At 38.1% G+C, this 26235-nt stretch overlaps 1 protein-coding gene across 1 annotated transcript in view; it reads left to right on the forward strand.

Annotated features, from left to right (window-relative positions):
* The window catches only part of GALNT2 (polypeptide N-acetylgalactosaminyltransferase 2), a 95134-nt gene that overhangs the window by 26613 nt on the left and 42286 nt on the right, over positions 1 to 26235 (forward strand). Inside the window, exon 2 of the mRNA XM_065834030.2 lies at positions 23271 to 23361. Within this exon, the coding sequence (XP_065690102.1) occupies positions 23271 to 23361 (91 nt within the window). The remainder of the gene's footprint in view (positions 1 to 23270; positions 23362 to 26235) is intronic.

Consider the following 26235-nt stretch of genomic DNA (forward strand, 5'->3'; position numbering starts at 1 on the left):
AGATTTTCAAGCTTCAAACTTCTTACTGAATGTCAGTCAAAAAAAGTTTGATTAGGACTCTTAGTTTTGTACAGAAACTGTTGGTGGGGAAGGAAAGTAGGGGCTTAGAGAGGATTACTTGTGTAAGATGACAAGGAGCTGTCTTCACTGACTTTGGTTAACTTTTTTGTCTCCATTTGTGTAGTGTTGAAGAGGTTCTTAACTGACTTCTTAATTTTGCCTTTTTCTTATCGGGGAACCTGCCTGCTGTCTTGACTGTTATCTGATTTCTTTCCCTTGAAAGTATTGCATATGTATTTGCAGTATAGCACTCTGTCTTTTGATGCTACAGTGTTTCTTGTCATCAAGAGATCTGAAAATGAGGCTAACCCATTCCACCTCCCCAAATCATTAATCATCGCAAGGAACTAATAGTCACATGAGACAGTGACTTTTGTCTTCTAAAAGTGCTGTGCAGCTTTTAAAGTAGTAAATGAAGTACTGTAATGCAAAGTTTTGTTGTAGTACCTTTCTCTAAATTTGCAGAAACTCAATTCTGTGAAGTTTTAATCTTTTGATAGAGTATTTCTGTGTAAGTATAGAAATTTTGCCTTTATTAGGAAAGACTGGCTTCAGAAAAGTAATCTTAGACTGGGAATTTCCTTTTGTTGTCAACGTGAACACATTGTTTGGCTTTTAGCATTTGCTAAGTGAAATAAAATTTAATTGCACATGTCTATTTGTTTCCAAAATAGTCTTTTTGGATGTTTGACAAATGGACTTGCCTTCGTTATCACACACTCATTCTGGGATAGCTTCCCATTAAAAATGAGAATAAGGCTGCCTGTGAATCTAACTGGAAGACTAGCAAAGTAGCTTTGTATTTAAGTATTGTATTTAAGCTTAGGGCCCAGTTATGCCCTTAGATGTCATTTAGATTCTATAGGAATACAAGTTAAGAAAAATCTAATCCTTCATCTTTTGACATGATACTTCACTGATTTGAGGTGAGACCACAGCCCTGTGTGAGAACACACGCTGCACAGTGCAAGATGGATTGCAGAACTGGCTGTTAGTCTTTTTTTTGCTTTTTCTGCTATTTAGTTAGATATTTTTAACTTCTGCGTGTCAACAGGTGAATCTGAAGGCCATCACTGGAGAACTGAAGGGTTGTCCTTTTTTGAGGCATGTTTATTCAGTTGCATTGATTGCAAGTAAGGAATGTATTTTCTAACAAACCATTTTTCTATGATTCTGTGATTTATTGCTGATGTGACTGACGAGCTGATCAGAGGTCAGACTAAAGTTATATTGGTCATGAATAGCCTCACAAGAGAGGCACAAACTGCACAGCAAATGTAAGTGGGGCAGGCGTGTCGAGCCTCTTCTGTGTTGAAACAGTTAAATGTCATCAAAATCGGACGTAATTGATTTGAGCGTGCCAAGTGTAGCAGTGGAGGAAAAGCTGATACTCCTCCTGACCGCAGTAAACTAGCAGTAGGAAGATAAACCCGGAGAAGAGCAATGCAGTCCACAGTGCTTGTTGCATTTAAAGATATTTTTAAGGAATAATTGGTTATCGGTTGCTCTCTCCCATGGGCTTCTATGAGTCCACAGAGTATTGGCCTCCTGGCAGAGCGCAGGTCGAGCTGACTGCTCGGAGCAGGCCTGTGGTGCCGGCTGCTGCATGGTGCAGGGGAAGGCCCGTGGCCAAGCAGTGAGCTCTGGGGATCGTTCTTCTGTGGGTCATTGTGGAGGCACTGAAGTGAATTCTGCCCAAAACAAAGCCTTTTGAATGAGGAGGAAAATTACCATTTACTCAAGCTCTTGTTTGTGCTGGCAGATTGGCCGAGCAATTTAATTCAGCTCTTGCTCTTCAGTTAATGCCTTGGAAAGATATGAATCATATTGCAGTAGATGGCTGTCGTGCCTTCGTTCTAAAGTCTTAAAATTCTCTCACAAAAAAATTAATGTCAGGACTATCTGTTCTTCTTTGTTAAAAAAAAATAAATAAAGGAAAATAGTATTAAAACATGCACACATCAATGTTGAGAACATTTTATGGGGAAGTGCCTAAATCCTTGATGCAGCGCTGAGAATGTGGGCTAGAATGTATTAACTGCATGGAAAAGCTGGCTGCTACTGTACATTTAATGATACTGTAATACTATATTAGCTTTATCAGTATGCGTTCCTCCAAGGGTTTAAAAACAAAAGTTGAAAATCCTTTTCTTTACAGTCACCTTCTCAAGATGGAAAGGAATGTTACTAGGTAATATTTTTATGTAGTAAATTAGACAACTCTGACAGTTTTACCAAGTTGTTCTTCGGTCATCCATAAAACAGAATTATCATAGTAAGCATTGCCTTAACTGGTAGACTAAGAAGTATATCTAGTGTACTTCTAATAAATCTTAGTGTAAACAGAGTATTATTCAGAACAGGAATGTTGTCAACCCACAGATAAGCATTTGCACAGGAACTTTAGGGTTAGCATGTTTCTTGCGTTTGCCCTGTCTTATTTTGATAATGCACTTTTTTCTTGTTTTATGTATATATAAAACTTATCAATAGTAATTTAATTAAAAACCATTTAAAATATGAAGAGTTGTTTGGATATGAGTCATTGGAAGACTAATACAAAAACTTGATAAGATCATGAGTAGGCGTTAAGATGAAGCCAAACTTGGTTTTCTTGTGCTGCAGTGAAACTTGGCAGCCTGAGGATTCTGGACTTTTCATTTCTTTATTAATACATTTCTCACAATGGATGACATGTGTTGTTTTTCTAGGATAAAAGAAGTATTGACTGCCAGAACAGCTATTTCATTTTTTGTTCTCTACCTTGTAACTCTCTTTCCTGTGAAAGGAATGTGACCTTACTGTTTGCTAGCTGTGCAACAAAAAAGCTGTTCATCTAAAATTTTGTTGTTGTCCAGGGACTTTTTATGTATCTGCTGTGGTATTTGGCTTTATCAAAGTACTATGAGGGACCAATAGAAAAGTAGAATTATATTTTTTGACAAATTAGGTAATGTTGCTGTGTAAGGTGCTGCAGAACAACCGAGAAGGGTTTCTCATAGCCTGTGCTAGGTTCTGGAAGGATAGGCTTCTGGGATGGAACCTGTTTTTACTTTTAAGCAGAAATCTTATGATGGAAATCTAGTTTGTTTCCAACAGATTCTTGTTTTGTTACAAAAGTTCAGTACTTACTGCTCTTACAAGGAAGACCTGTTGAAACTTTACCTGTAAGTGACAGACACCTGGAAATTTAATAGGACAAATTACATATTTTGAAGTTTTGTACCTTTTGTAAGTGTTAAATATGTACTGTGGTTTGATTCTGCCTGCCCCTTTGTTTTACATTCTTCTTGTGTGCATTAAAGTTTTTTTTTAAAGAAAAAAAATAAAGTCAAGGCAATTTTTGTGTAGAGAATAACATTCTGTTGAGAAAATACATCCCTCCTTTATGTTCAGTAGGGATCACCAAAGTGCAAGTGAATTCACTACCAGAAAATAGAATTTACTTATGTACTTTTAAATTGTGTTGGGCATCCCTGTTCTGGGTCAGCTTAATAGGTGAGATTTAGTAGTTCTTCCAATGGCTGAAGCGAAGGAGAATAAAACTTCACAGGGTACAAACTCCTTTACTTCAAAGCTCTCTGAGCAGTCAAGAGGGCTGTCCTCACAACTGGATTCTCCTTTGGATGAGTCAAGCTACCTTGGCTGGACCGTGTCTTCCAATACATTGTCCACATAGGCTACAATATTTTTGCTCAGGTGTGCTGGCTCTGCCACGTGAAGAGGACTGGTGTAGTTGTTCTAGCAGAACGGACATCTGCTGAGTGTCTGGGTTCACATCAGCACTTGCACACTCTTGAGCTTCACAGCTTTTACCAGGGTCTTAGGTGTTACAACATCGCTGTGCAACTTGGACTCTAAAGTGTAATGCAGTGGTCACTTGGAGATGCCCGAGCCTGCCTTTAGTGGAAAATGAAACTGGATGCTGAAAAGTGGCACTTCCAAGAGGTAAATAGCTATTTAGATGGAAGACATGAGAAACTCTGCTTGAAAGTATTCTCTAACAGTTTTGAGTAACTACTAGAAGAGCAGTATCTGTCAAAGGAGAGCTCTCCTTCATTCTCTGTTCTGCAGAGCCCTGATGAAGAGCTCCTGGACAGACATGGTCTTCTGTGTCTGCCAGCTCTGCTCCTTTGCATTTATCTCATGTATGTCCTTAGTCCTTGCTAGTTGAGTTGACCGCTATTTGAAGGGACTAATCTTTTGGTGGCATTGTGCACATGAGAAAACTTTACTTTTCTACATATGCAGAATGAGATATCTGAAGCTCATTAGATATAAACTTCAAGGTTTTCTTTAAACTGTTTTTCAGCTGTAACTAAACATCTTGCCAATGTGCATGTATAACACATCCTTCTGTGTGTTGAACCAACATAGAAAGCGGATTAAGAGTACAAACTGCAAGAAGTCTGGTGCAAGTGCAGGAAAGTAATTTTAATCTAGTTCTTAATTGGAAGCCAAACATGTCAAGTTTATCAATATTGTGGAGGAGGAAGGTGATATTGTTTTTTCCAGTAGCTCTCTCATTTGGGTTACCTGATATTTGGTGTCTATCCTGCTTCCTACGCTGTATTTTTTTTACTCTAGATACAGAAATTCATGCTTTTAGTGTTTGACTGGCAATAAAGATGCTATTTTCTTGAAAAGGTTACAAGATCTCAGTATACTGCCTAGAAAGTTCAGAGCCCTGCAGCTCATACTGATTTTCTACAAGAAAATCTGTTGTCATCAGGGATGCAGTTCTCCTTTTAAGAGAATGAAAATGTGAGAACACAAAGTTAAGTAAAAATAACCAGTATTTTATTTCATCTCCAAAGGAATGATTTCATTAAGAGAACAAATATTTACTTCTGTCTGAAATATGTATTATTCATACTGTTATATAGTTTGTAGATATTCATGATTAAGATTCGTTTTGGACTTCAGAGCAGGTTTGTTTTTTCTTGATCCTACTTGTGCAGAGCTCTAGGTTTCTTTTTATTTTGGAGGCTCATTCCTTATGTTCTCTGCTGCCTTCCAGGAGTTTGTGGTAGAAATAATCTCAAGGTGCTTTTCTTTTCCATAATTACACCTCTGTACACAGCTTCTTTTCTCTCCTCTTAGATATGTGTTTGGGTTTTATGAGTAAACAGTATACTGTATGGTTTTTTCCCCTTTCCTCCCCTCCCTAGGCTTCCAGACCATTTTTTCTGAAAAATATCTTGACTCTGCTTCTGTCAGTTCTGCAAGTTCTGCATTTTTCCTCAAATTCCTTTGTCTGTGCTCTCATGACAGTTTCCTGGATTTTAACCTGGTCAGATCCAATTAGATACAAAGGACCAACCTGATTAAAAAGTGAGAAGCATTATCTTTTGTATAGAAGAGACACAGCAGGTGGCTGATAAGTTATGTTCTCCAGCTCTCCTTCGGTGTCAATTCTCCTGCCCCACATGCTCACCTTCCTTCGTATGATCAAGATCTTCAGTCTGAGGGGGGGTTGTTGGTGGTGGGTGTTCCCCAAAATTATCCTTTAGAATTGCCATCAGTTCTGTAAACTGTTTGAGAGGTACTGAGTACTTTTTTTTGGGGAGTAGGGCAAGGAAGAATAAGCATACGAAATAAAAAATATTATGGAGGCAATCTCTCTCTTATTTTAAGCCACTCTGTATAGAAAAGCAGATTTAAAAAAATAAATCAAAAAACATTTTCAATTTAGAAAACTAGCGGAGTGCAAGATAGTAGTAAAAATCTATTAACATGTAGGAAAACTAGGCTAAGAAATCTAAATTAAACAAGAGTGAAAAAATGTACTACTTCAACTAGAAAGTATTTAGTGTGAGAAGATATAGGCATTGGTTCATCCCTCTGTAGAGGAACACCAAGAATTACAAGGTGCTGTTTGCTATTCACAAGGCTTAGTGTTGTTGCCAGCGAACTATTTCGGAATACTAAATTCACTAGACAAGTCTTGAATAATTGTCATAAGACTTTGTATCCTAGGCTTAAAAAAAATCTACTTTGCTTTTTATTTGCAGTGGTGTCAAGGGTATCTCATTATTCCATAAATACCATTCTACCAATAATTAAAGCACGTCTGAAAAACAGTGCAAAAGGGTATTTGAAAGTCTAAAAATTGAATTGCCTTGTTTCTCTTCAGTGATTCTAGCAGCAGTGGAATAAACTGATGCTTAAGACAGAATCGATACCTTCTACGAAAGTGAAGTGTAAACTGCGGTGTATGAGTTTTTTGTGTAAGTTTATCTTTACTTCAAGTACGTTGATTTCATGAATTCAAGATCTTCATGTGTCCAAAACTGATCAATAAACCTGTGTGCACTGCTTCAGGCTTGCTGTAACCAAGCAATGAACCAACATTATTCTTAAAGTTGTTTGTAGTCATGCGTTTTAATAAGATGTTTGTATTATTATATCTGAAAAGCACTTAAACTAATAGCCTGATTAAAAACTAATTTATTTATAAAGGTGTTCCTTAACAAAAAACCTATTGTTCTCATTGTGGGTCATGAATGTCAACACATATTCGATATTCTGTTGATTTTCACCTACTTAAATATAATTTTAAAATTCTTCCCACTTTGGTCTGACAATTCACCTATCTCATCTTTAGCAATGGGCCAGTTGTTGCTTTCAGTAACTTCAGTTGCTTTAATCAGAGTTATTTCTCCCTGTATAAGAAAATTTAGAGGCTACCTTTGTACATAATCTCAGCATTATTTATAAATATGTCATTGTAACAAATGGTTAGTGTTGGATACATAGCTGATAATGTTTTCTTGGGAGTTTTGCCCTAAGTGCTGATGGTAAAGGCGTTGCAAGCATAAGAAATTGTAAATTTGGTGGCTGCTGGGTGTGTGGTTTTGAAGCAGTAGCAGAAAATATGTAAACAGTGTTCAGCACTTATTTAGAACCAAGTATGGTCATCCAAATTAGAATATATAGTTTTTTCAGGTGCAGCTAATGGTGACAGTAGGCAAGTCCTTTTTATAATGCCAACAATCAAAAAACGTTTGGAGAAAGGGGAAGGGGGCAGCCTGTGAAATCCAGGATCAGCCCAGGTTTTGGTGTTGGGCTGAGGAAGCAGAGCTGGCGTCTTTTCAAAAGCAGTGTAAGAAACCACTGCTTCAACTTGGCCTTGTTAGTGGTGCAGCTTCATTCAGTGGCACCTGGTCAGTTTGAGCAGCAAAGAATTCAACTCCAGTTTTAAGGACTGATTTGATTTGACCTCTTGGAGGAAAAAAGTGTGAGTGCACAGGAAGGTTGTGGTCCCCAAGTATTATTGCTTGAGGCTGGCAAAAAGTACCAGATACTTGCTTTTGGAAAGTACCATTCCGTAGCAGGAGAAGTTAACTTCTATCTCCTCCTCCTCCTTTGCCCTTTTAAATTATTTCTGAATGTTGCTTTTGGTACTTGTGTAAATTTACGGGATTTTATCTTTTAGAATTTTCTTTAGCACTTCATTTTTTCAACTTCAATCGCACCATGTGAATAATATCCGTGAACAGAACAGCATGTACTTTAAGAGCAGGTGACCTAATCTATGTCTGTCTTTATCTGTGTTTTCTTGCAAGTGCAAAATAAATGAGTTTTCAAGGGGTCTGTGTTTTTAATAATAAGCCTTTTAAAGTTGCTGTTATCTGAAACACATGTATCCAGCAACTGGAATTAAATGTCAAAGAAATACTTGCTTTGAATTGTTGCTTGGCGGTTGTGATGTTTTTCGTAATTTTCTTTAGGAGTCTTTTTTTTTTAATCTGTATGTGTCAGTAAGGTTATTTTAGCCTTCTTCCTGACCCAAAAAACTATTTTGATGGGCTGTTGTGACCTTTCCTTCCTTATTCTTCTTCTTCCTCCAGCTTTTGAATCTGTTGTTCAATTCAAAATAAAATTCACTATTTCATCTTGTGTCAAGTTCTTTGAAACTAGACAATGTAGTAGATAAGGGCAGATCAGATTATAACTTCCCTGAAGGAGAAGCTGTATTGTGAATTGAAATATTTGTAACTCCTTGTGGGTTAAGATTACAAAGCCTAATTTCTCATGGCTTTATCTTATAAATGCTGCTACTTGCATAGTTCTATTATCTGTTCTAGCCTTACCGAAGTTTTAAAAATGGTGGTAAAGCTGAATTTAGGCTGCAACTCAACTATATATTAATCTGGCTACATGAAGCAGAACTTAAGGGATTTTGACAGATCATATTTACTCATTAGTCTAGGAATAGCTTTTGAATTATTAGTCTGTGTGAGAAGTGTGGCTGTGCTAAGGACTACCTCTCTGAAGCTCAGTTTCACTTGTGTGCTGTGGCTCAATATTTTGCTGCTTTTTTTTTTCCAAAATACAAACAGAATGGGGTAAGAAAGTAGAGCAGTGTGTTTGGTGTTGGTTTTTTTTGTTTTTGTTTTTTTTTTTTAAATCTGTTTACTCTCTAGCTTTTGGATAGCATGATTGGTCTAAAAATTGAAACCAGTTGACTATACTTGGTTTATTTATGCATGCATAAGTCATTAGGAAGTTAAGACAGTCTCTGAGAACTTCCGACTCGTGTCATTTGGATCCCTCCAAGTTTGATGAACAGCTTGTTTCATATTCTGTCCTCTAAGTCTTTTAGGTGAAACAAACTGTTCTAGGACTTAAGAAATATCTAGAAAAGTTGATTTGATTTGAGTGTGGTGTGGTGGTGGTGGTTGTTTTGTTTTGCCTCAGAGGATCTGGCTCTCAAGCTTGAGATACTGGATGTCTGCAGCTAAAACCTGTTGCTCTCAGAAATATTATCATTCAACCTTGAAGTGAAAGGACTGGCTGATGAAACTTGACACTTCAAATGCCTCATTGTGATGAGGAATTACAATGATGTGAAAGAATAATGATGAAGGAAGTAGTTTAATATCTATGAGTAGTATCTCACCTGCTTCTTGTTCCCTTCATCCCTCTGTTGTCTGAACTGTTCAGGCTGGACAGTTGTTCTATGTGTTTGTAAGGATGAGCCTGCTTGAAGTTCTATGTAAAATGAGATTCTGTGTAAAAGGGAGATTGAACAGTCTCTACAATCAGTTAAAGTGGAAAATACAGCCATATCAATCTGATTGCACAGTCCAGTGTTGAAAATTATTTTTTATGTGTGTGATGAGATGTCTGATACATTTAGTCAACACAGTGGTCCTTCATAATGGAGTGTGAGACTGATTTGAAGACCATGATTGCTTTTCTAGCCTGAAAGAAGGTTGCTATCCCATAGAGATGATGTTCTAGTCAGATAACAATTGGAAAAGTGTAGATGCGTCAGATTTAAGGTGTGAAGTGGTGTCACTGCTGTGCAAAACTGATGACCACATCTGCAGTGTATGCGAAGGCATAAATAAAACCATATTTTCAGACTGATGCAAGGAAATAAAATGTAATTGTTTCAAATCATATATATTTTTCCTGAGTATTTTGTGTAGTAGACAATTCTAAAATAATACTCACTCCTTTCCTACAACATCAGCTATATCACTCTGTCAGTTCTGCTACTGTTTTGACTGTTAATGAAATAAAAAATGATAAATAAGTAGTATCCTATTAATGAAACAAGCTCTTTATGATTTGTAGTGTTAGATAATTACTGCGTTACCTGACTGTATCTTGGCTCGATTGACCACCAACATATGAGTGAGTTAGTATGTTCATGTAGAGTAATTAAAATTTTCACAGTGGTGCAGTGATCTTAATATGAAGACTTCGTACAAGCATACAAGTTCACTACAAGCATCAGACTGGTAATGATATACTTACTGGAGCTAATCTGTGACTTGGAGCTGCCTTTTGTTGTATAGGCATAAATTGTCTTTCCTGAGTATCATGTTGTTCTTACTGTCTCGTCATTAAGAACATTTCTAATCCACACGACAGTGTATTTTTCAGAAAGCTGAACACATGCATTTATTCCACTGGCTAAATCTGAGAATGCTGCTGTGGCTTGGGTTCAAGGTGGCTGATATTACTATCTTTTTCCCCCATTTTTTGTAAAATCTTGTTGCTTCTTTTTAGGTCTTTTCATTGGGATAATGTATCTCTTAATTTTGTTATTTACTCTTGTGCTGTGATCAGCATTTTAACTCTTCTTTCACTTGCTAGGGAGCATTTTTTTTTTCTTCTGTCTTCTAGTGGTAGCTTGAATTACTTATTAGGATTTCTGTTGTACTTTAAGTGCGCTTGGTCTCCCACCATGTGCATGCTCCCATTTTTGTACCACAAAGTGAGTCTGTGATTTGGGTCAACTTCTGGCCATTAATGTGAAAGCGTACTTCTCTCTGTGTGTATGCATGTGTGCACATATTTTTGTGTGTGCATATATATAAATATATATATGCGCAAGTCTACACCTGAATTTAAGGAGTCTTTCTCTGCACATCCTTTTCTAATTTTGTCACTTACTTTGGGATTACTTCTGATGTAAATGTCAGTGTATAGGAATATCTAGTGAGAGGAGGCAGAGAGATCACTGTTGTAAATAGTGAGGTAGCACATATTGTGGAAACAGTAAATGATAGGAGTGAAGTTTCGCTCTTTTATATACCATTCATGACTTCCAAAGCAGGTGATTGCATTCACCTCATCTTTTGTGTTTTCCAAAGTTGAGACTAATATACCACTTCCGAGTCGGTAGTAAAACCGTTGTTTGAGCTAATGAGATTTAGAAAATGGTAGCTGATAAAAATCCTGCAGAAGGGTTTAAATATCAAATTTGAGAAGTTTCTAATAGTTGATGTGTTAGGCAGCCTTGAAGTGGAATGTGAGTCATCTTTCGTGTCAGTCTTTTGAGGAGTTAAACCCCAAGACTTTTCCTTATTGGTAGGTTTGAGAGCAGCACAAAAGCTTTCTGCACTGCACCTGGTGTAGCTGTCATGCTTGGATCAGCCTTTAGTTCTGGCTTTACCCCTCTTTAGGGCAGTCTCTATGATAAGGGCTCTTTGTGGAGGTTGTGTGAGATCTCTGTGAAGGGTGCACAGTTGGTGACCTCTTCTCTGAAGGACTGCAGATGAATAGGACATAACTTGAGCACACATCAGCTCCGATCCTCTTCTGCTAGGCCTTAACATCCAGGAGTAGATTTCCCGTCTCTTTTCAGAATGAGATTAACTTCAGTGTGCCGGTATAGTGTGAAATTGTCTTCCAGTTTGCTACTTTAAGTGTGCAGAATTCCTGGGATACTTCAGTAAATTGCCCAGTAAATTTTCTCCTTAGTCCTGAAAAACTTGTTTTCCTATGAAGAGGTTTGTGCATTGTTGCCTTTGTCTCACAACTGAAGGCTATGTTCTCCCACATCTCAAAGATATATCTGATACACAGTGCACACAGGACTTAAATCCTATCTAAAGGGCTCCATTTGTACACTTTGTATAAAATTTAGCTGCATAAAGCTGCTGCTCCCCCCACTCATCACTATGTGCCTTTGCTCAGGACTGAACAAACGGGATCCCGACTGGAAGGAATGCGCTTTCTCAGAAAGTACAGACAAACTTAGGCAGAGCAGCTGGGAGGAAAAGCAGTGCAGTGTGCCAGGAGCAGAAGGCATAGAAGCAAGGAGAAATGCCTGATTTCCTGCCTTGTAGCTGTGGTTCTGTGTGTGGTCAAAATTTTACAAATAGAGTGCTCTGACATTGGTTTCCTGTAGTAGCATCGGTTTGGGTGTTAACCTTAGCAGACAAAAAAAGCAAACTTCTTTTTTTCCCCCGAGTTGGTGCCTTAATACATAATGGTATCTTTCAAAGGTATAAGGTGGTATAGTTTTGTTCCGTGTTGAGCGGAGATAAAAAGATCTGCATTACCTACTTCAGATACTAATCTTAGTGCTAAAATTTGGCAGAAAGGATTTGAAGGAAGTAGAGATGTCCCTTATCTCTGTAGTGATTAGTATTTCTTCCTCTTCTTGCAGGGGTCTGCCTTTCACACTTTTTGTCTGGTTTGTGATAGGCATTTGTTTTATTACTCTGAGTTTTACTTTGGTAGTCCACGGTATTTCAGATGAACAATGTTCTGGCAAAACTGAAAGATGTTATTGGCAATTATCTGTGTGAATTTTGTATTATGGAGACTTTAATGTTTGAATGCATCAGTAGGTATCACTTATGACAATTTTTGGACTGTACTAAAACTTTACACTTGCTGTGGACAATATTTTTCTTTCTTTTAATAAGAATCTGCAGTTGAACACTGATGCTAAATAGTGATATTACATGATACTATGTCACATGCCCAGAGCTGCAGAGACTTGTCCATAAATCGTAGTCTCGGGATGGACAGGAAAATATGCGGAGTTAGTGAAGGCAGAAGTCATCTGTCAAATGAAGGCTTGTCATAAGATTCTTTAGAGGAGTTACTAAGTAATTTTTCAGACTTTGGAGATTTATTCCATCTGTTTGTGTATAACCTCCTTGAAAGGGGTAGAAGGAAATAATTCCTTTGTTTCTCAGTCTGAGTTTCTGAATCTGGAGATTAACCTCTTTCCCTTCTAAAAAATATTTAATATTTTGAAGTCAATCTCACCTTCTGTTTTCCCATTGTTTTTCTAGAGAACAAAGGAATGCTTTTGCATGCTACAGAAAAGATCCAAGACACAGCAACTTTAATTCCCTTGTCTCAACCTATTTTCAATTTTGCTCTATGCCTGTGGTAACCTTCTGTTAGGGCTGAGAAAATGCAGTGCAATGTTGTGTTGCTTTATTGCATCATAATCCTGCAGATCTGATCCAGCAAAACACTCGACCTGTTAACTGCATCTCACATTTCTTTCTTCTTCTTTCTTCTTTTTTTTTTTCTTTTTCCTCATCCAAGATAACTCTCTTGGATCCCATTTCTGTGTTGTTTTGTTATAATAGTCACCTTGTTCCCTTTACTGATAAACTGCGGACATGACTGCCGCAGCAGTTTTACCTTTACATATACTTGCATTTCTGATATGTGTATATCCTTTTGATATCAGTTGCCTTTGCAGATTTAAATATCTATAAAACAAAGTTAAGCTGAAAAGGATGTGGTTCTGATGGCATTTTCTTTCTTCTCTCTGTGCTTCAAGATGTGTGTAAAGGCATGGGAGGTTTTTTTTTCTTCCACTCTTCCCTTCTGCCCCTTCTTGTTCTTGTATTGCAGCTGAAGGATTCCTACTGCTTCCTTCAGAAATATATAGATGGAGAATTGGAAATACCTGGGTTTATTGGAATGCTTCAATTTACTTAAGTTACTGGATACACATTTTAAGTTGGATTCTGCTTATTTATTTAATCTTTTGCATTTCTTTCAATTATTTAACTCCAGTTTCCTGGACTTCCAGAAAATAGGAGACTTTCTCATATGCATGAAGAGTAAAACAAAGCACCACACTCTTTGCTTTCAGTATTGTGCGCTTTTTTTCTTTTAGAAAGTCAATCTTAGAGCTAAGAGCAAGCAGTGATGAGTTGAATTCAAAGAGGATTAAGGACAGGACTTTGAAATGCAGGCTAATTCATCAGACACTTCTGATATTGTAGAATTAACGAGAGATGGCATTAAATCATGCCTGAGCATTTGTTGGAGTAATTGCCTTCTTTCAAGCAGAAAAATATGTAGTGGTTTTGAGTGATGTGTGGTTTAATGTTGTAACTAAACTTGTAACCCTTTACTTATAATGGGAACACCCTTTTTAGAACTTTCTTTCCCTGCTATCCTGGCTGCTGCATCCCTTCCATTAAATATGTTAGATAAACTATAGGCTAATGTTGTGGTTCAAAAAAAAAAAAGCTCAACAAGTGAAATCATCCATCCATCCATCCATCCATCCATCCATCCATCCATCCATCCATCCATCCATCCTCGCCCCCAGCTCTCTGTCAAGTCAGCTGAATAAATCAGATCTACCACACCAGTGTCTGTAAGGGGAGTAGTGGGGATGGTCATGCAGCTCAGACTGGAGATGAGCTGGAATATGAACAGCCCCTTTCAGCAGTGGCAGCTGGACCTGAGAGCAGCTGCCTTGTCAGGGTGAGTGGCACCAGTGACATGCTTGCTTTGCGAAGCATTGCAGCAGTTTAAGATATTATCCTTCTGTTTTCTTCCCCTTGCTTGACTAGTTATTCTGTGGGATCTGTAATCTGCTCGAAGTAAGATCAACTGGGATTGTTAAACAGGAGTTTAGTCAAATCTCATTATTTTTTTGAAGGACTAATGTGCCCACTACATCTCTTGGTTCTGAATTGGAGTTTTTGTGCTTGTATTAAGCTACTTTACTGTTCAGACTTAAGCAAGAAAATGGGTACGCACAGTAATTCTCAAACGAGTGGTGGACTTCAAAAGAAGCACCATGGGCAGATAATGTTTGTGCATCAAGCCATGCCCTACTTTTTTGGGACCTGTTGCCACTTTTTTTGCCTTGCCTCGTTCCAGAAACTGGTCAGTTAGAACAATCAAACAAAATTTAAAATATTATTTGCAAACTGTATAAAGTGTGGGAAACACAGTAGGTATGAGAGAGGCATGCTAAAATTAATGCTGCTGTCTGAGTATGTACCTCAGAATACTTTTTAACCCATATAAGACATGATGACAAAGGGTCCTTGGAGAGGGTCATACCAATAAGTTTTTTTGAAGAGGTTGCGTATGGTAAAGTTTTGTGACATCTTCCTGACTATTCTTTTTTGCTGTCGAAGTTGGTTTGTGGTATGGGTTTTTTTGATTGTGTGTATGGGGTTTTTGTTGTTGTTGTTGTTGTTTTGGGGTTTTTTTGTGTGTGTGTTTTTGTTTTGTGTGTGTGGGTTTTTTTTTTCCGAGGCACATGTGTAACAGATCAGGTCGTTTGGCTCCTTTTGATTGATGATGGTTTATGATGAAGTTATTATTGGATTTTTTTTCCCAATCTAGAGCAACTAAAGGAGCAACGTAAACAGTGTTGCTGCTGAGTGTGCACTTGGTGTGTAAATTGTGGAACTATGTGTCTGCACTGACAAATTCAGAATAGAAGGCAGTTTTAAACATTATTTTAAAATTATTTTTAAAAAGCCACTGAATTGATTATTGAAAGTGTGTCGTATTTTGTCTCCATCAGTCTTTCTTTTAGGAACTAAAATTGAGTGATAATAGACTTCGGTGTTATTCTGAATTTGAATAAGCATTGCAAATATTTTGTGATGTTTTATTTCCATAGTCTGTGGCAGGTAGTACAGACAAGTGATTTTTTTTTTTTTTTTTTTTTTTTTCCCAAGGCGTGTTAAATTTAACAGGAAATACTGGCTACTCTTTTTAACTCCCTGATGATATCCTTAGAGATGGTTTTCCCTTGCTTTCAAAGTCACTGGTACACTTGAGCATTTGAGAGTTTACCCTTCCATCAGTCCCAGTACCCTTGAATGTTTCCCATCTTTTTTGGTTTTTTCCCATCTCTGCTCCTACTATCTGCCCTTGTACATTTACGCAGCTTCATGAATCATTGGATTGAATAGTCTTAGAAAAAAAAACAGCGAAACCTTTCAATGCTTCCTCTGCAGTGTATGAGTTGCACTAGTGTTCTCTGGCATAGATTTTTCCCCTCGCTTCTGCTATTTCTGCAGAGACATGACAGTCTCTCCCATGACTCAGAGTAAGGTTGGGTTTTGCTTTCCGGTCCTTGAGCACATCACAGAGGGTGCTGGTCCTGCTTCTGTCTGTGATGGCCTCTGCGGAGATCTGTGCTTGGCGTAGTGGACTTGGAGTTGTCAGCAGTAACCTCTGTGTTCTTATCCCCATACACTTTATCTGTGCGGGGCTGTGTTATTGCACTGTCTTGGCTGTCCTCTCAGGCTGACCACTTCAGACTCCAACTTTTTTTTTTTTTTCAGTATACAGCTGAAGAAAACAAAAGGCGCGTTGTAGTTTTTTGGTTCTGTGGGGTTTTTGTTTCCTCTTTCTGATGGTATATACTAGCTTGCCAATTTTGTAAGACAAGTAACATTTAGTTTTCTATTTTCTTGATAGGTGATAAGTTTTAGCACTTTTAGATATTTATTACTAGAGTGAATGAGATCTGTAGGCAAAAAGGAACATGGTTTATTAGAAGTCACCTGGAGCTGTATACCTGAATTCTCATGGAGCTGTGTGTGGTTTTTGGTGTTTGGTTTTTTTGTTTGTTTGTTTTAAGAATACCTGTAAGATCATGTTACACAATGTCAAATGCTTACAGAAGAATTTATCATTAGTTGTAAAATACTGAAATAGTCTAAAACTGAGTAGCATTTACAGAAAATCAGTTAACTCAGTGTATATTAAACTAATGTGAGGATTTGGGGGATAAGTCATGCTGTTACTTTTAGGTTACCTTCAAATACTGATTAGTTCCCTAAAATATACTGAAATGCCAACCTATACTTAAAAGCTTACTACCTGAATAACCCTGCCTACCCTACCTGGGGATTTCTGTTGCCAGTTGGCTCTTGACAGTTGAGTAAGTTTACTGTGCCCAGAAATTTTAAATGAAGCTGAACCAGAACTTCAGTTAATCCCATTTGCTGTGCGAATAAGTCTTTTGCTACAAAGCTGGATCAGACCTTCCTCAGCAAATATGTATACATAAATAACAGAAGTTTCAGATAAAGCATTATTTTTGTCTAGTCCATTCTGGATTTATAAAATGTCAGGTTTTATAGCTGTTTCAGTACTTCAAATAGTGCCCATAAGCTCTAAAATACGTGCCTTCCCCTAAGTAAAATTTACAGAGCAAGTAGGGCACTAAGTCATTTAATTTTGTCTGGAGACTACAGCTTACAGTAGTTGACATTTTCAAAATATTCTGATTGTATTCATGGAGAATGTATCTGAACATATTTTGTATATGTGGAGCCATCAAACTATAATCTCTATTACTTTTTCCTGTTTTTTTGAGATTTTAAAATTACCTTCTTTTATGTATGAGGGGTGTGTGTGTGTGTTTGCTACTCTCTGGTGAAAGCTTCTGGTTTTATTCTGAATATTCAAACATATGAAAGGAATGTACCTTTGGCAACAGTTTACCCTCACTGAGAAAAAGTTTCTTTACTCAGTTTAAGTAACAGAGCACTGGAACGGGCTGCCCAGGGGGGTTGCATAGTCTCCTACTCTGGAGACATTCAAAACCCACCTGGACACATTCCCGTGTAACCTCATCTAAGTGTTCCTGCTCCAGCAGGGGGATTGGACTGGATGATCTTTTGAGGTCCCTTCCAGTCCCTAACATTCTGTGATTCTGTGAAAGGAATAAGAATGAAAATTAAATCATCTTTGCTGTAATAATTTCAGACATTACACCTGACAGTGGTAATTGAATATCATAAAGTATATGTATTTTCAGTGGTTTGTGTGTTTATTTATGCTTTGTCTCTTGGTGTACTTGGAAATGTCTGTTTTACTAATGCTAAGCAAGTGGCAAGCAGAGGAAGTCAGCTTTTGTTTATGGGATATTACCTGTAAGAAGGTAGCATTGCAGGCATTTTCAGATTACATTTTATCTCAGGTTCGTACAAAACATTTTTGCTGTTGAGGGAAGATGTGATTGCCCCATAATGTAATTACATTAAATTGCTAGAGTGCTTACCTGGCATGTAAGAAAGCTGGATTCATTAGCTACAGCAAGGGAGACTTGGAGTCTAATTTCTGAAGACCTCTTGGAAGGCAGTGAGCATCGGGTCAGAAAGCAAACCACCGCGCTGGACTCTGTTCTCTGCTGAAGGTTCTCCTGGCTTAGTAGGAACTGGCACTTCACAGCCTGCTTAGGTAGTCCATGAGCATCTAATGTGATGTCTAATTGAAAGATTGTAAGCTGAATTGGGTGGAGGGGGAAGAGGAGGATAAAGTGCCAGCAGTAGCAAAGAAGATTGGGCTGGGACTGCACCTGTGGCTTAGACAGCTGCCTGACTCTGCCCGGCTCTGAGTCCTTTTCTTACAAAACTGAGCTCTGTAAGGAGCCTTCGTGCTTGGTTTAGGCATCTGAATTGTAGCAGGCATTAAACTGTGGCAATGCCAAGTGCTGTTCTACATAACAAAGTGCTCTTGTGTATCTGGCCCCAAGTACATGATCAGAAATATATGAAGTGCTGAGAGGAGTGTTGTCTGCAGTGAGAGCACCCCTTCCAAAATCATCAACTGGTTTGGTCTGTGCTGCATGATGCAGTGAAGTCTTGTCTTAGGCCAGCTGGATCAAATGATGCTCTTTGAAGATGCTACCAGTATTCAGTTTCCTCTTAGAAAATGATGAGTAGAAGAAAATCTGGCTGCAGTTGGCCCTTGGCCAACATCTTGAAAAGTAGGTACCAAAACAGATATTAAACCTTAGTGTGTATTTTGTCCCATGAAGCCACATTTGTCAGTTATTCTATCTGAGTGCGTGCTACCAGGGCAAATAGAACTGTGTTTTATTCTGTGTAATTCCCCGCTTTGTATTCTGGGTGAACTTTTTTCAAAAGTTGGGCTGGTGCATGATGATGAGCAAAGCAGTTAGTTTGTGTCTAGGATGGCTGGATGGCATTAGCCCTTGGGTAGCCCTGTACATTAGCCTGTAAGATATTTTTACCTGGCTTGCTGCTGTTTCCATGGAAGAGCTGGTGAACAGCCATCCAGGTAGCACGTGGTGTAGTTACAGTTCCCAACCACCTCCTGTGCCCGGAAGTTGTGTGTTGTTCTGCATCTGGTGCGGGAAGCACACTCACCTCCCACTTCAGATGTTTCCAACCACAAGAGCTTTGCTGAAGTCTGTGTTGACTTGCCACTTGTAAGATGTGTGATGTCTTAATATATCTAATGATGTTACATGTTGGTAAGTTATTCTCTTGTTGATAGGAAGCCCGTGTAGGATAGAAATCTCTGCTATAATGGGATCTAATACATAGCAGTTAAATGTCAAATCTGTGATACGCGAAGCTTTAAAAGAAAAAAGAGGAATGAAAGAAAGAAATAGGAAAAACAGTAGTGATTTAAGTGTGTTTTATGCAGAGCAATAGCTAGGAACTTGGATCAGTTTAATATATTTTTTTGGGGCCAAGTGAAACACCAGTTGACAAAACCTTAATTGCTTTGTGATGCTTGTAAGGAGCGTAGTATTCAATGCAAACAAATACACAGAGACCAGAAGGGTAAGTAGTTGGGAAGATCTAAGTAATAGTAGTAGAATTATATGCAGATGTGCATTAGCAGATAATTACAGCTTTCTAAACTCAAATGGCACTAATCTTAAATTTATTGGTGAATATGATTGTGTCTTGTTGTAGATGTGTGGAAATGCTATAAAAATGTGTCTGAATCTTGCTTTGCATTTGTACTACCTCATCCTCCCTTTGTGCACCCCAGTCAGAGCAGCTGCAAATATGCAACTAATCATTTCATGGAACAATTTTTTTGAGACTAGCTCTTCAACACGGAGTTTCATATGGTGTCTTTGTCATATCTCAAATTCAGTCTACAGCATGATCATAATGGAGTGGGTGGGTTGAGCAGGAAAAGTGATAATAGCAAGATTTGTAGACTGATGTAGGCTTTCTGGGACATAGTGTTTACCATATCCTTAAAGAAAATATTGCTGCTTTTCAGTGTTTAATCAGTCTAAAAAAAACCCTGCATTTTTCAATCTAACCGTAATTAATTGTGGGTATGGCTTGCAAGAAGTGTTTTTTAGCGAACTGGTAAATAAATGTGCATCACCTTAACTTCTGAGCTCTTCAAGTAGCAAAGGTATTTAGATAATTGAATTTAAAAATTACATTTAATTTAGGTTTACTTGATACAAATTACTACAATACTGTTGTAAGATTTCCCACTGAATGGAGTTGAAATGTTGCAATTTTGTTTGTATGTCATCTGATACTGAATTGGGAATTAATGAGGAACAGTGACATAATGTGTAAAAGGAATGTATGACAAATCCCTGCAACATGTGCATTATAGCTGGCATGTACTTATTTGATGTTGCCATATGTGTCCTGGCCTGAGAAAAATAACTGCAGGGATAACAACCACAAATATATTACTCTAGTGGTGTTCCACGTGCATCTATTGTTTCATTAGTATCCCTGCTAGTTGGCCAGCTACCATTTTAATAAGCTCAATATGTTTGTCCAGGTGTATTTACAGCATTTACATGTTTAGGATGTAGCCTGATATTGTCAGCTTTTATAGCATGTCAGGAAAATGGTATTTTTTTTAGTATTAAGTACTTATAGTATTAATAGTATTTTAATATAGAAAAAGGCATTAGCCTTTTCATTTTAATTTTTATTCATTAAATCTCCCTTTTGTGCTCTCATGATTAAAGAGCCGTGCCTCCTTTTAAACTGTTTCAGTTGCTTTCAGTCTTGCCTTAAGCTTAGTTTTTTTGTGTGAATTACTTTTGGTACAAGCATCGTTATCTTCTACCAAGATTACTCATCCAGTGCAAGTGGCGTTTTAAGATCACATTAGAAGTCGGGATTTTGTTTCACTTCAAGAAAGTTGAAAAAGCAACTCTCTCCTTTGATGATGACAACACAGGAATGTCATTTGACCGTATGATTCATTCATGTATTGCACGAAATTAACATGCTGAAGCAATTTACAGCTAGAGATGTAAAGAAACTGGTTGTATTTATGTCTTTGGCTCTATTGTATGCTTTGTTCTCCTTTTGTGAACTTGAGTTCTCACTAAAGGATATAACATTTTCTTTGCCCCTAAAAGACGTGGGTTTCCCACATGTACTTTCCAGATGCTTTATTGGGTGAAAAGTTAGTGCATACAACAGAACATCAGTTTTAGACAAGTAGTCTATAAGAATTAAAATAAGCTTCTTTTGGAGAAGAAAAATACCACAAAGCCCTAATCTAGGACACAAAGGTTCAAGGTTAATATCGATACTCTGCCATCACTGTGCTGTTTTATTATAGGGAGTCCCAGGAGACAAGTTGAACATCCAGCAATCTGGTGGGAACCTGCACCCTGGCAGCTTGCATCCCCTCAGCATGTCTGAAGGCTGGAGCCAAGTCGTTTCCTAGAAGCCTCAAATTTATAAGAATTCAAAAATGCATTTAGCTCTAAAATCGCTAAATCTAGCTTTGCCTTTAGTAGTTTGTTTACTAAAAAAACTAAGTCACAACAATGAAACCCAAAGTGCAAGAACTTGATAAATAATCACGTACATGCTCCTCAGCTAGGATCAATGGGAAGGCAGAGACTCCAAGGGAAGGGAGAGAATGAGGAAGGACTTTTTTTTTTTTTTAGTTACAGGAAAAATCCTGGTGATTTTTTTGGTTGCTCAATATATCTTTTGTATTTACTTTTCAGCTTACATAGGTAAGTGGAATTTTACGAAGCTCAACATTCTTATTGGGAAGATTTTTCTTCCAGCTACAGTTGATACTGGCACTTATTAAGCATTTCCATAGTGTTGCTATCTTTAAAATGGTGTACAAAGCTAAATAACTAGTGAAATACAACTTTCTGGAACCACAGAAAGCTTCTGTTACAATGTGCTGGTGGGACTTGATGCACAGTGACAGATAATTTCCCTCACCAGCGTGAATGAGCCATGATAATTTTCTTGGAATATCTTGTGTGTTTTTGTGGTGTTGTGGTTTTGGTTTTTTTAATTTTTTCCCCCATTTGTGAGTCTTTCTTTAAGCAAAGTTATTGACCTTCACAAGTGTCAGTGGCCCAAAGCATGTAGTACCAACGTGGTGAAATGTAGTATAAGAATCTGGACAAATTTATTCTCTCTGGTATCCTCAATGCATGATGCTATGAAAAGCATGCATCTGTGACATTTCATTTTTAACTGATTTAGTGTTTGTATGGCTGGGTTTCTCTGAAAATGGTTAATGATAACAGAAAAGCATCAATATTTAGTTTCATATTTCAGTATTTTAGAAGTCTGATGCCTTTTTTCAACATACTTCCAAATATTAGTGCCAACTTAGTGTAGATACTTAAGCTTCTTTTGCATTGGAAAATTCAGACATGCCTGGGGACGTGCTGAAATGGTATCATTTGTGGTTGAAATGTTCCTAAACATACGTTTGGCCTGTTCCAACTATTTACTATTCTACCTAAAGAATTCCCAGATGCGACTCAGGAGCCAGGATGGCAGGGACAGCTTGCAGTACCCAGTTTGTACACCCTGTGCTGGGGACTCACCGATTCCTACAAGAAATACAAACTGTTTTGCACTGCTTGGCTTTGGAGCCTGGTAATTTTTATAGGTGCGCTTTTTGATTAGTATAGGCATAGTATTCTTACATGATGTTGTAAAGGTGTTTTCCTGAACAGGGTTGTGCAAATACAACCAGTATTATAAATGGGACTTCTTCAGTGCAGATGTAGAAGAGGAAACAGAATTTACTTTGGCAAGTGTGCAAGAACTGCGCAAGTTGATGGCACTTAAATCAGTTGGCTAAGTATAGTGTGCAAATCAGCATACAGTTGCTAATTGTATGCATGTATATATATATATATATACACACACATTTTTAAGTTACCCTTTTCTCTGCTTCTTCCAAATGTATAATGGGATAATTCAAGCTTGATATCTAGTATTTTTGTGGTAATGAGCATAAAAGAGTGTATGTGTGGTTTTCTGTTGATGAAAGGAAAACGAGATTTAAAGATTCAGAATAAGTGTTGGAAATTGGAGGCGGGTGGGAGATGAAACTTTTCCGCTCTCTAAATATTATAAATATTACTGGAATCACAAATTTGGTGGAGTTGCTTGTGAAGCCCAGAATAAGCTATGCTGAAATGAACACATGAAAAAGCAACTTGAAGATATTTTGGAAGGTTTTTTTCTTACAGTAAGGCTGCACTCTGGATCTAACTGCTAGATAACCTGACTTCTCTTTTTCACGTAACTTTCCTGTTTAGGCTGTTACTTGCTAGAGTAGGGTTTTCTTCAGGTTTTGTTTATGTTTGTGTCTGCATTGCTTACTTGAGTATTACTGACTTAAAAAAAAAAGTCTATATATATTCCATCTCTGCTAATACATTTTTTTCATAAACATTTAATTTTCCAAATAAGAATTGATGCATAAATGAAATGCAAAAGCCTGTCCTAAGTTTTTGTACTTTTTTTTGTTTTTCAAGTAATTGAGGAAATAATTGTACTTTCTCTTAAAATCCGAAGCTAGAATTCTTGGACCACTGCACGAGTTTAAAATCCACAAAACTTAGTTATTGCTGTTTGCTTTGAAAACATAAAGCGATTAAGGAGACTATTTTAAAGATTATGTACTTTTTGCAGGAGGACCCAAATGATATCGACCCCAAAAGAAAAGACGTGCGTGGCAATGATGTGGAGGACAAAGCACAAAGTGTGGAGACACTACCTCCAGGTATTGCAGTACTGTTTGTTATGAAAGATCCATAGCTGTAAAACATTTATCCTTGAAAGCCATAAAACACAACAGTTGTTCTGACTCAAGTAATTCTTTATAGTTTGGAACTACTAGGGTTATTTTAGCTATGTGTATTTCTCTTTACTTAAAGCTTCAACTTGCTTAAGTCTTAACTGCTTCACCACTTCTTTGGGTTTAAAATCACAGAGAAAGTGACTCTTTGCTAGTATATTTGTTTTGTCCTGCAGTAGATTTGAGGTGATGTATAAGCCTTTGGTATGAAACTTGGTGTGTTGCTCTCGAGGAATGGTGCTTGCAGGCAACAGACAAGTCTCCTCCAGACTCTGCTGCTGACTGAAACCAAGGTTCATACTTTTTTGGTTTTGTGTAGCTTTTGATATGGCAGATTTTCCTGAGCAGAGGGGGATGGCATACCTCATTTTTCATCATACTTGCTCACTGTTTGTCACATGCTGGCAAATAACGGAGCAACACGATTTTTGTTTTATTCGAGGGAAATGGTCTAATGCCTTGAGGATGAGCTAGGAAATCAAATGTTACGGAATCATTTCATGTGACTGCTTCCATCAACTTATTTTGCTGTTGAACTGTTTCACATCAATGAGATTTAATATAGCTGGAACTGAGGTACTAAGGAATACAGAAATAGTAAAATGAATTTGCATATTTTACACTGTATTGAAAAAGTTTACCATACAAGGACAACCTCTGATCAGATAGCTTCACAACATGTTTTACAGTCTTCTTCTATTAATGTTAATATTTGACTTATGAATTTGTCTTAGCCAAACATTTGAAATACTATGAGGTCTTGAAGAAAGAGCTGACCAAGGTAAACTTTCCTTTAAGCAGCTGGAAACTTCCATCCCCAGTAGTGTGTGAGGTATGATTTTGTTTTACAGTCTTAGACTCCTTGTGCAGTATAAGCTGTTTGACATTCATGGCTTTTTTCCTGTAGCCTTTGGCCTACCTTGTCTTAACTACTTTCTGGAAAGGGGAACCAAGACTCTGGCTATATATGCATGCTTTTTTGGCAAAACCTTTGTGTATGAATTGGGAAATAAATCCTAAGAAGTTGGAGAGTCTGGCTTATTTAACGTAGTTTCTGGCAGATTTTTTCAAGTATTTTTTTCCCTTAACAGAAACCTCTGTGAATATTGTTACTGTGATTGTAGGTCAGCCAACTTTACACTGTCCAGCTACTATTCTTATTTCCCCTTTTTGAATGTTTATGTTTTCTAGGCCAAATCCAGTTCCTCTAAGACCTTCCTTTCCCAATGGCCCTAAGTAGCCATTTGAGTATCAAAAGAACTGGGAAGTGTCACAGGTTGAAAGGGAGATGTGGCAGGATGCAAACCCCCCCTCTCTCCCCCTCCCTCCTTCAGTGAAGGAGTAGGCACATCTCCCTCTCTCTACTGTTTGAGGCTAACAGCTTCTTTTGTTTGGCCCCAGAGCACCCTGGCCAGGACCATTAGGAGAAGGGATTGCCGAGGTGCCAGTGAGCCGCTGGGCGTGTGCGACCAGTGTGGGGGATGTTTGGAGGCTTCGGGGGCACCCCACAGCTGGTGTGGGGGTGCAGAGAAGCTTCTAGAATGCCTACAGTCAGGTCTGATCAGCCAGTATAAAAACGGGACTCTTGTCCTCCGCCCATTGTCGCGGGTCTCTGGGAGCACGAGCAAGATGCTGCCGCTGAGAGCCCCCCTCCCCGGGTTGAAGACTCCGCTTGCCTTGCCGCCATATGTGTGAGTAAAACTTCTCGCAGGATTGCGAGTATATTTATACTTTCCATGCACGTATGCATGTGTAACTTTCCGTGCTCAATATGAGCACATGTAAAATTAATCCTCACATAATCGCGGGTGTATTTTTCTCCCGTGCTTCCACATAAGCACGTGTAACTTTCCATGCTTAATACAAGCACGAATAACTTTCCATGCACATTTGCACGCGTACTTTCCGTGCTTAATACAAGCACGTATACTTTCCATGCACATTTGCACGTGTAACTTTCCGTGCTCAATACGAGCACGTGTATAAATTATTTCCTCGCACAATCGCGAGTGTATTTTCTTCCCGTGCTTCCATATAAGCACATGTAGTATTCCGTGCACATTTGCATGTGTAAGTAAATTAACCCTCGCAGGATTGCGAGTGTATTATAAATTTACCCTCACGGAATTGCAAGCGTACACTTTCCGTACTCACTATGAGTACCTGTATCTCTTTAAAAATAATCCTGCACCGTGTTCAGACAAGTGTGTACTCCTCCGGGACTCAGAGACGGCTCCGGCATTGTTTTGGTGAAGCCATGTGCATACACTCTGTGGACCGCCTGTTATATTAGTTGCTGCCCCTTAATAATTTTCCTCAACTGATATCCAAACCTGTATTTAAGTCACTTTTGGAGTGCTAAAACCCTGTTTCTCACCGGTTTAATAAAAGTTGTTTTGGACCCTGTTGTCCCTTAAACTAACCTTGGGGTGCCTCCGTGACAGGAGAGATACCAGAAGCTGGAGGGGTTGAAGCTAGAAGTAAAATTAAGTGTGAAGTAGAGCAGATCAGGGCTTTTTTTAATTTTATCTGTTGGTCAGGAATCTCTTATGGCTTTATTTTTAACAGGCAGGAGAATCTTTACTGCAAAGTAGTATGAGAGTCTCAAACATCAAAGGCTACACAGATGGAATTATGTACTCTTAAACCACTCTTTTGATTATTTTCAATTTGTGTAGGCACGCTTGAGTCCGTATGACAATGAAGCTTGGAATTCATATTTCTGCAGATTCTTTGCACTGTTTTAGAGCGAAGTGATCAAATTTTAGGAGGGCTTTGTTTCAAAACTTTCTTGCTTTT

Source organism: Patagioenas fasciata, chromosome 3 (assembly GCF_037038585.1).
Source record: "Patagioenas fasciata isolate bPatFas1 chromosome 3, bPatFas1.hap1, whole genome shotgun sequence".
In the NCBI taxonomy this organism is placed as follows: domain Eukaryota; kingdom Metazoa; phylum Chordata; class Aves; order Columbiformes; family Columbidae; genus Patagioenas; species Patagioenas fasciata.